Source organism: Nylanderia fulva, unplaced genomic scaffold (assembly GCF_048542155.1).
Source record: "Nylanderia fulva isolate GAGA-0341 unplaced genomic scaffold, ASM4854215v1 Scaffold35, whole genome shotgun sequence".
NCBI lineage: Eukaryota > Metazoa > Arthropoda > Insecta > Hymenoptera > Formicidae > Nylanderia > Nylanderia fulva.
The window spans coordinates 1005851-1017065 of NW_028190422.1; the positions used below are offsets into that span (position 1 = coordinate 1005851).

An 11215-nucleotide genomic window follows, 5' to 3' on the forward strand; every position below is an offset into this window, starting at 1 on the left:
ATTTCATAAATCTAATCTTTTCATCGAGATTGTTTCTCTAATGTTCTCTAACAGAAACAATGATAAAAGTAATTAACATCGTCTTTTTTGTCAATTAAATAGTCTTCGAAAGTTTCATTGTTCGTCACAAGAGCTTCTTTTTTTTTGAGAGAAGAAGACTGTCTTTTTCTCCATCATTAACGGGCATCAATAAAAAAACCTTCTTCGAAAGGGGAATCTTTTTGTGCGGTCGACGATACTGGAATGAGGACGCTGATTACATATAATTGATTAGAACGCTGACTCGCGTGTCCAGTCTCTCGTATTCCTCGACGATGAACGTCTTCGTCGACCTCCTGCTGCGCGGTTCACGAGAGATCAATACCTCGACGAATTTGCTTCTATTGTTTGAATAAGAAAGCCGTGTGCCGATCATCTTTATAATACTCATCGTTGTTATTATTCATTTTGCGACAAGACGAATTACGAATTGGTTCTTACAAGTGCGAAAAACGTAAACTCTCTCATATACACTCATATCTAAGTAAAGCACTCATCACCCGAAGTGTTTGCTTTTTCATAGACTTCTTCAGCAACGATGCGTCGTGAATCTCGCGACGTCACAGAACTATCGACCACATATCAATAAAACGAATCTCAAACATAAGTACTCGGAAATAGAGAAACAAATGATAATAAAAGAGCTTGGAAGTAGATATATTAAAACTAAGCACACATATCCTTCATAAATTAGAAGGATATTAGTCATTCTATCAAATTATTCATATAGGAATTACTGTAATTAAAATATCAGTTCTATATCGATTTAATGACATAGGAATATAGAGGTTTTGTCTTTCTAATTCCAAGCCATGATACGTTCTTAAGTTTGCACTAAATCTGAAGTATTCAATGAATGCAGTCCGCAGTTCATCCTATAAATTGATTTACAAATACGATTTAGCGAATTAAAACATTCGCGTATATAATCAAAGCGAAACTTGGTCGCGCGATATCAGATTTTCAAGGCGAACAATGATAACATTAGCACTTGAATAATGAAGGAACAAGCTTTTTGATGTCTTCGTGATCCTCTACTAGCTAATTCATGCCTCTGCTTTATTATAATCATTGTTGAGATTGCTTGGATTACCTACCTGCCGAAACATTCATCTCTCTTTCTTTTCTTTTTCTTTGTCTTTCTTTTCTTTCTTTTTCGATGGCTATACACATATTGGCAATTAAAGAATTTCGAGCCTAGTCAAGAAATATTCCCCCACAATACTCAGACACGTGATATTATCAAGGAAAATGTCATCGGACAGCGACACTTTCCGAAATCCGTTATTGAATCGACTTACATATTTCGTTCTTGTGTGTGTTTCCCCCGTGCAATTTTTATCAAACAGATTATAATCAAATTATTTTTTAATATTTTTAATATATTATGTATATATATCTTATATATATGCTTATTTATAGTTCTATTTAGTATTCTACTAAATTGAAACATAATAATCTATGGATAGTATTTAATTTCTTGATAATTATTAAGAAAATTTAAAATTTATAAATAATTTGAAATTGATAATAAAATAGACAATAAAATATATAAATACAAGTCAATTTTAAACATTTCTTTTAGAATTTTACAGTTTCGTAAGATTCATTCTTTCTCAAAAAATTCATCTCTTCTCTAAATATGTATTATATAAACAAAAAGCCATATATAATGTATGTAATATAAATTTAGATTATCTTAAAATAAAATATGTTAACTTTGTTGTAGAGGTGTGCAACACTGCATCTGTAGCGTAATCTTATTTTGCAATATTTTTGAACTTGGATTTCTCGTATAAATCATATGTTAGATTTTTCTAAAAAAAACATCTTTCTAAAAGTTTTTTTTTTTAGTAAAATGCTAGAGTAAACAATAATGTCAGAAAATAACGGATTTCGGAGGTGTATCGATTAAATCTGATCGCGATATTTCCCACACGCACCCATGTTTACCAAATAGAGTTTGAGTTGCATCATACAAGGAGAAAAAAATTGGTTTCAAGTTATCAAATATTTAAGAAAAGATTGCACGCATGCCACTGTCACCAGAGTACCACCACCATCTAACTATTTCAAAATTAGTAGTTCGTTTTTTATGAGATTGCGCGAATATCCCGTGATAAAATTATTATTACATTTTATAAATATCACGCAATATTACTTAATCCTTATATTTTTAAAGATGCTGAGATCGCAGAAAAATCCTAAATCGAAAAATATACCAACAAAATTCACAATTCTTAAGTTTGAAATTTCAATAACAAATATTTCTGACCAACTTATATTACAATTGTATTTTAAAATTATTTTAAAATATCGAAAAATATTGTTTTATGTTCGATAAAAGCATATAAATTGCTATGAATTAAATGTAAATAAATTTTATGAATAAACCTTGACAAAATTATTTCAGTCAAACAATAAAATTGTAATTTAAAGAACTGTTAACTTGCCGGAAAAATTATATATTTTTGGAGGAAGAGCATAGTTATTTTTTTATTTTAAAAAGTTATTGTAAATAAATATTTTTTAAGTAAATATTTACTTAAATTATTTGCAGACTAATGGAGATTTCCCATATATTGATTTCTTGCAGCACATTCTAATTCCATAAATGTGGCTCACAGCATTTTGTTATAATATTCGAAAATCGATATTCATATTTACGATTAACGTTATATGCATTAAATTGTGTGTATATGTATATGTGTGTGTGTAAAAAGATTCGAGCTATACACACAAGTTTTTTGAAGAAATTTCCTTGAACCAGCATCGAAAGGTATTTTTTTTTTTTTTTTAGTATACACAGAAATATGCTTACAGTTAGTGCGCATGAGGAATATAGTGGTGGCTTTAATCAAGTTATTAAAAAATAAGGAATGTTGATGATTGTCGGCACACATACAGCACTTGGCAATGCTAATATCTACAGTTCAACCTACACCCGAGTGCCTGTACCATACATTTACATCCAAAACACCATGCACTCTGTACACTAAAGATGTAAATCTCGATATTATCTTGGAAAGAAAAGTAATCTTTCCACAACAAGAAACATATCGGTAAATATTTATCGAATCATTAATATTTCGAAATTTGCTTGTACTGCGAATTCGATTTCATTAAATTCAGTACAAGTAATTATATAAAAATTAAAGAGCAACAATGTTTTACAGAGCATCGTAAAATTGAATAAATTTATAATAAGTATATTACATATTATGCGATAAAATATGATGTTACTTTCATAAAATTTTGTAAAAAGCATCATTAAAGTTTTTTGCTATTTTTAAATATATTTTTATGCCAGCAAAAATCAAATTTAAAAATGAAAGAGAAGTTATGAATATATATACATATATACATATATATGAATAAATCCTCAGATATTTCATTGTTATTAGACATAAATATCCATAAATTTCCATTGAAATATTATAATTTCCTTCGGATTTAATCTAATCCGTTTTTCAAATTTTCATTGTGTGCATATAAGTGATGCAAAGCACAGACTACCAAACCATCGCATAGTTTGATGTAAAACTCAATCAACTAACTACCCCTCAAATTGATAAATCACAATAAGAAGAAATCCCGTCTTTCTTCTTATCATTATTGAAAAATTATTACAAAACCTTAATCCATGAAACTAAATAACACCTGTGTATAATTTTAACGCTTCATGTATCAAGGTGTTTATAATACGATGTTGGTTTTGTACCCACAATACATGCAATTAATCCATCACCATAAAAGTTAGAATATAGTTTTGTGTATAAAAAAGTAGTTATGTAACTGCGATTAATGTGTAAAATTTTATAATTTAACATCCAATTTTTAATTTAGATGTATATAGATGTTTCTTCAAATAGTACAGGAAAATTGCAATTTTTTATATATGTGGACCATGTGTGGATACAAAACTTTGTATGTTGCACTGCCATTATTGTCTACTATGTACATGTATATTGCTCACTTTATATAATTCAGTAATTATATGCAATAAAATATTAAATTTAGATATAAATAAATTGTTTTTTTCTTTTATAACATTAACAACTACAATTTGTATATCTTTTTTTAATATAATAACTTACATTTTGAATTATGGATTAAATTATAATTGTCAATTTTCAAAAATTGAATAAAAATAATCTACAATAAATATTAATTAATCGAATTTATTGTAATTATATATTCATGTGTGTGTATGTATTTTATCATAATGGCAAAACAACAGACCCATCATATAATTTATATTATAAGAAAAGATAAACAATCACTCACCCTGTAATGCTTCCTGCTGCGTCACTCTTTCTCCTGAGGTACTTGGTTTAGAAAGCAGGTGTCCTAACAAACAAGAAAACATTCATATTTAATACTTATCAAGATCTATGCAATTGAAAAAATTAAAATTTCTAAAAAAAATATCATGTATAAAGATACCTACCAACATCTTGATGTTTGCCATCCAAACCGTCTGATGTCGATTGACTTGAGTAAAACGTTTGACTGATGTCTGGCTTCTGTTCGTGATCAGGCGTGTTCGACGATGTGTCGTCTATTGTAATTTTATTGAGTGTGTTGTCGCCTATACTCTGATCCTCATAACTACAACTGCTACCATCTTGTTCCAGATATTCGGGCATCTCCAATTTTAAATTCGGCATGAGGGGAATTATTTCGACCGGATCCGAGGCCGGGCCAGACTGATTTTCCAACGTTTTCCCATCAGGATCCTTCGCATTATTCCCTGCTGAATTCTTTTCCGTATTTGTGTTCGTGCTGTCTCGAGTTTTTCTTCTTTTGTTTGGCGGCACTTCGGGCTGCAATTCGATGGCATGATATGGCATCGGAGAGGATGGTGATTTGTTTCTCTTACTATCTCCTGTGGATTTGCCAGAAGTATTCTGCAGTTGAACTTCAGGTTCGTTAGGAATTTCTATGTCATCCTGAAAAAATAATATAACATATAAGTAATATTTGTTAAATATCTGCATTTTACTTTAAACAGAGTTTATATCATTTTATATTTTACCTCTACTAAACTATCGTTATCCTTTCCTGTGCCATCTGTAAGGCCTTGTACCGCCAAGAGTTCTGCTGTTGTGAGAAAGCTTGCTAACTGTTCCTGAACAACATTTACTTCGCCTTGATACATAAAATCTACCAAGGCAGCCAGATCATCAAATTTTACATTACGAAATATTATGACGGGATGCTGGCACGGATTTTCCTATAATATAACAAATATTGTTAAAAATATATTTGCATTTAAATGCACAAGTAATAAATCAACACAGCCATTGCTTTTACCTTAAATAAATCTCTAAAGTATGTACTACATGCTGACAAAAGCATTTTATGTGCCCTAATCCTTTTGCCTTCGCAGCTCAGGGTGACATCTACGAGATCCTCATCTGTCCTTAATGTATCAAAAGCACAAGTAATGTGTTTTAAATAATTATTCCACCTAAGAGAGAATTGTTGACTGGAACCCATACTGTTTTTCTGAAAATAAAAAATTAATTTCTTGTTAAACTATTTAAATTGTATTATGCAAAATTGTATTACAGTGAAACTGATTTTAATTATAATCATAATACAATATATTTTGCTTTAATTTAACGGAAAGATTTCATTTATTTTATATATAAAAAAAATCATGTAATGTCTGCACATACATCGTGTATATATATATATATTATATATATATATATATATATATATATATATATATATGTATATGTATGTATATATATGCAACTACTCCAAAACAGCACAAGCCATATATCCCTTAATTTAAATGAACGTTTCAACACAAACGTAGTAATAATATTCCAAAGGCGATCCGGAGAGTCTCGCGTCAAGAAACGAAATCCTACCTTGACTGTCCACGGGGTGTAGAATGTGAAGTAATCCCGGGGGAATCTTGCGTCGCGATGGCACGAGCGGACAGTATTAGAACGCGGCCGCGAGACCGACTCGCGCAAATCGAAGAGGAAGAACCACGGAGGAGGAGGAGGATCAGGCCGATCCCGCGTATCGATGCGGACTAGTCGCGTCGCACTTGGTGTAAACTAAAAACTGTAAACAGCCGAGCTGGCCACACTCTCATGACACCGTCGAAGCAACACCGTGGAGGCCCCCGTTGCTAACGCGTCGTGTACTTCTATTCTCGTTTCCCCGCTCTCCTCTTCTCCCTCTTTTTCGCCTTTTTTTCTCGTTCTCTCTCCCTCTCTCTCTCTCTCTCCCCCTTAATCAACGATCGCGTTCAATTTCAGCTTCAGCCGCGCGTCGTTATGTAATTGCATCGCGCTCTCGCGGCGTCCTGCGCGCCCGGGGAACCGTCCTGCGCCGAATTCGCGTCGTGTTCCTTCACAACAAGCCACACTTCGTAGGCGAATGACAGCTGGCGGCCATTTTCAGTACGGGAATACGCGCATAAGATGCGCGGGGAGGACCCAAACCACCCTTCTCCCCCACCAATGCGCCTTACTTTTTTTTCGTCGCGCGTTCATTGGCCGAGGCGCGTCTAGTTCTTTCTAGGGACTCTGACTAGTGATATCTTGACGCGCGAGTTCGACGTCTCCCATTGGTGGATTAATATTATTTGTCCAGATGAGTTCGGTTTTACGAATGGACTGAAAGTTAAATGAACACACCGACCAAATGGAAATCACAACACGATAAATGTGACATAAGAGAAATATCAAAAAATATGTTTCTGATGTATGATAAAGTTAAATTATTGATTTATTAATTGATGCAAAAATATATTATTTAAAATATGGATTTACCAGTAAATGAGGAAAATTTACGACAAATACTGGATAAATTGTCTGAAGATGAGGTCTGATTTTGTCATATGTCAATTTTTAGTTTTGTATATAAATTATATTCTTTAATTCTATCATGCATTTATGATATATTGTAATTAGAAGCTACATTTATCTTACATTTTTTGCTATTGAATACAAATAATTATCCATATATACACAATTTTTTTTAGATGTATAATGCTAATTTATCATATATTTAATAAAAAATAAATGTATTGATAGGTTTCTATTAAGGAAAATTTGGATACAATTCTTGCTCGACAATGTCATGTAGAAGCAAAGCTACAAAATATTGGTAAAGTATTGCCAAATGTCTTAGTAATACGTACAGAGGGAGAAAAGTTTCGTGATATGATCACTCGTACCAATGAGTTGGCAGAAAATGTTAGTGCCAAAGTGAGGCAATTAGATTTAGCAAGAGTAAGTTATAATCATCAGATATCATATTCAAATGAAAAATTATAATTTCTTTAATTTTTTATGAATTTATAAGTATAATTTTTTGTTTAATAGAGCAGAGTATGTGAATGCCAAAGTAGAGTAAATGATATACTAGATTTGCAATTATGCAGTGAAGGAGTAGCAACTGCACTACGTAATGAGGATTATGAACAGGGTGCTGCTCATGTTCATCGATATTTAGCAATGGATCAACAACTGCTAGAGAGAACAGCTGAGGATATATCAGGAGATCACATGAGTATTAGTAGTTCTCTGATTACTTTGCAACAAGCTGCAATGGAATTGAGGGCTGTTGTTACACATAAATTTGATGAAGCTGTGAAATCTGAGGACTTGGCATCTGTCGAGAGATTTTTCAAGATATTTCCATTACTAGGGATGCATTTAGAAGGACTAAAAAAATTTTGCAGTTACTTGTGTACCAAAGTATGAAACATTAAATATATTTTTTATACATAAGATTATATATATTTGCCAAATATAATAATAGTTTTTATTAAAAGAGGATAGTACTCAAAGTCTATATTTTTAGCTTCAAGAGACTTCACAGAAGAATCTACAGGCGGCACTAGAAATTAAAAATAATGATAAGAGAGCAGATATTATTTTTGCTGATACTATGACTCTCTTATTTGAAGGAATTGCACGTATTATAGAAGTACATCAACCAATTATTGAAACTTATTATGGCCCAGGCAGACTTTCAATGACAATCTTGATTTTACAAAAAGAATGTGATAGGTAAACTCATTTAGTAAATTATATATAAAAAATATATACATTTTAAGTGATTATTAATTTATATTTAGACAGGTTAAGAAGATTGTTACAGTATTTACAAAACATAGGAGTATCTCTAAGAATGTACAAATGGTAAATGAATATTTACGAAAACCGAGTTCTGAAAGATTAGATCCCAAAGAGCTCGATCTTCGTTTGGGAGAAGTTACTATAATGCATTCAAGAGCAGAACTTTATATACGTTTCTTAAAAAGAAGAGTTAAGGTACATGGAAAGTTATTCATTATATCTATCTTGCAATATATTATATAATTAACAAACTTATTAATACATATATTTACAGAATGATATAGAGATTAGTACAACAGATGAAACCCAACGTACAGAATTATTGAATGATTTTGAAACAGCTATGAACAACTCTGAGTTGGCCCATGGAATGCAAGAGTTGCTCGGCGCTTATCTTGCTTTAGAGAGATATTTTCTCGAGGAGAGCGTGAATAAGGCCTTAGGAATGGATGCATTAGATCCAGATCAGCAAACTTCCAGTATGGTTGATGATGTCTTCTTCATAGTGCGGAAATGCATACGGTATATATGACCAGATATATATGTACAATATAATGCTTTATGAAATTAATTGAAAAAATAATGCAATTTCTATAGACGTGCTATGTCGAGCTGGAGTATAGATGGTGTTTGTGCCGTTGTCAATATGGCTTGCGGCATCTTGGAAGGCGAATTTGCAAACAAATTGAGAAACAGACTGCGCCAAGGTTATCCAGCAGGTTACTTGGATCTGGCGCAAGCATACAGTGCTCTCCAGACAAGCATACAACACGGACGTTTGCAATCAGATACGGAATACGCTCGTCTTATATTTTTGGTAAAGTAAAATCTATTTTATTGTAGTATAATTAGTAACAATAATATAATACACATATATTAAAATGTATCTTTACACAATTTTATTATATATCTGTAATTATCATTTATATTTTATTTATGGTTTAGGGATATTTAAATAACACTGACGTAAGTATAGAGTATGTGGAGACATTATGCAAAAGTCTTGGTGCAGAAATAGATGCAACATTCCCTAATATGCAAAAAAAGGATAAGGGCAAAATTGATAGTTGTTTAACCAGTCTAAAGGCAATTACATTGATTTTACGAGGTATCATTGATTGTGGTCTGGAACAGTTACGTGTCAGCGCTGTGAAACCTAGAGTCACTCCCTGGGTTGATGCATTTCTATCTATAGATCATCACATTAATGAAGTATGTATTCTGTAAATGAAAGAAGATACAAAATTTCTCTTTATATTTCTTTACATACAATGATTAATATATGCAGGATGAATTATTGAGATACGAAACAGATGAGCCATTTGTACAAACATTAGTCATGAATCTAGAGGGTTTACTTCAGGGATTCAAAGGTAGTTTAACCACCTCCAATTATGATGCACTTATTGGACTTCTAACTGCAGAAGTTACAGCTCGTTTAGAGAAGGTGGTCTTGAAAACAACTTTTAATCGAGTATGTACATTAATTTTAAGTTATTTTTTTATAATCTTTCTTTTAATCATTTTTTATGGATATTTTTTTATTTAACGCCTTATAAATGTAGTTTCTCACATAACATAATTAATGTTATGAAACAAATTTTCACATTTTAGGCAGGAGGTCTGATATTAGACAAAGAAATAAGATCATTAGCCAGCTATTTGGCAGCTGCCACATCATGGTCAGTGAGAGACAAATTTGCACGTTTAACACAGATTGCTACTATTCTGAGTATAGAGAAAGTGGAGGAACTCGCTGATTATTGTGGCGCGGATGCAATAGCATGGCGATTAACACCATCAGAAGTTCGACGCATCGCTTCTTTAAGAATAGATGTTCGACCAGAAGATATTAAGAGATTGAAATTGTAATTTTTTTCTATTATTTTATTATTTCTTTTCGTAATTACACATCAAGCATTGTGCTTGCAGTTAAATCAAATATTTATGTATTATATATTATATGTACTTAGAAAATAAATATGAAATTATATATATATACATACATATGTACATATGTATATACATATATATACATATATATACATATATACATATAATATATATATATATATATAAAATGTATAAATGTTTATATTTCATCATATTTAATAGATATATATATTTTTATGGTATCCCAGACAGCACCAAATCCAAAATCGATAAGATATCTTTAAAATATGTTTAAGATGTCTTTCGGATATCATATCATAAGATTTCTTAAAGCTGTCTTAAAGATTTCTTAATGATATCTTATGCGCCAATTTTGGGCTTGGTGCTGTCTGGGATAATTCTCTTTCCACATAACATATATTCATTTAATCAAATAATAATTGAAATGATATGTGAACACAAATTAAAAATTCAAATTTTGTAGCGATCTTTAAAGATAACAATTCTTTCTTTAATCTTTTTAATTAGAGTCATAAACATATATATATTTCCTCCGATAGTTATTGGTTGATTTCAATCGCAATTGCATGTAAAAAAAAGATCTTTACAATTAATGCGTAATTACATATATATATCACAATAACATATACATCTCAAAATGCAATTTTCTACTGTATATTCTTATTCCAAGTTTTATTTACAATTAGAATATTTAGATAATCGAAAAGTTGAACGCAATAAAACATCATACGAAATATATATTTGTGATTCTAATAAAGATTTAAATAATATACCTAATTATCGTTCTTAATGATTGCTACGAATCCTTAATTATTATTGTTAATTTAAATTTATATAATGTGTCTCTTTGATTCTTACTCGAATATATGAATATATGCGAATTACGCGAAAGCTACATTTCGAGATCTACTCTCGCAATATATGTATATATACAATTTTGGTACAGTTACATAAATTGTAGAAGCTAATTAATTATTTTGTTTTTTATTTTTGTCATACAAATAAATAATTTTCATATGTATATATGTAAAATGATTTTGCCAACACACTAATAGATGTCACTGTTTTCTGATCGATCGTTGGTCAAGTAAGTCGCGCGTTAGCGACCAAATATTTTGAAAAAGAACAAAACAACCGCGCCTATAATT

The 11215-nt window shown here is 31.0% G+C and overlaps 2 protein-coding genes across 8 annotated transcripts in view; one reads left to right on the forward strand and one right to left on the reverse strand.

Annotated features, from left to right (window-relative positions):
• Positions 1-6502, reverse strand: part of LOC114934981 (uncharacterized) — a 32234-nt gene extending 25732 nt beyond the window's left edge. For 5 of the 7 annotated variants that reach the window (XM_029307715.2, XM_029307718.2, XM_085485190.1 and 2 more), the window contains exons 1-5: positions 5925-6502; positions 5356-5550; positions 5078-5275; positions 4490-4991; positions 4327-4389 (exon numbers count right to left, since the gene is read on the reverse strand). In XM_029307715.2, the coding sequence (XP_029163548.1) occupies positions 4327-4389; positions 4490-4991; positions 5078-5275; positions 5356-5541 (949 nt within the window). In that variant the 5' untranslated portion in view covers positions 5542-5550; positions 5925-6502. The remainder of the gene's footprint in view (positions 1-4326; positions 4390-4489; positions 4992-5077; positions 5276-5355; positions 5551-5924) is intronic. The other 2 variants (XM_029307717.2, XM_029307714.2) reach the window with 1 other exon arrangement.
• Positions 6503-6649: 147 nt separating this feature from the next.
• On the forward strand, positions 6650-11086 carry Cog4 (conserved oligomeric Golgi complex subunit 4). The gene is made up of 10 exons (XM_029307713.2): positions 6650-6892; positions 7104-7301; positions 7395-7769; positions 7876-8084; positions 8153-8348; positions 8428-8675; positions 8751-8970; positions 9099-9365; positions 9442-9627; positions 9768-11086. Exons 1-10 carry the CDS (start codon positions 6830-6832, stop codon positions 10023-10025), a joined length of 2220 nt encoding a protein of 739 aa, XP_029163546.2. The 5' UTR covers positions 6650-6829; the 3' UTR covers positions 10026-11086.
• Positions 11087-11215: the final 129 nt, after the last annotated feature.

What these genes read in the sequence shown, in the direction of transcription:
- Cog4 (XM_029307713.2), top strand. Translation starts at nt 6,830, where the DNA reads ATGGATTTACCAGTAAATGAGGAAAATTTACGACAAATACTGGATAAA. An exon ending in GCAGTTACTTGTGTACCAAA is followed by an intron (nt 7,770 to 7,875) that starts GTATGAAACATT and finishes CTATATTTTTAG; the next exon opens with CTTCAAGAGACTTCACAGAA. An exon ending in ACGCTCGTCTTATATTTTTG is followed by an intron (nt 8,971 to 9,098) that starts GTAAAGTAAAAT and finishes TTTATGGTTTAG; the next exon opens with GGATATTTAAATAACACTGA.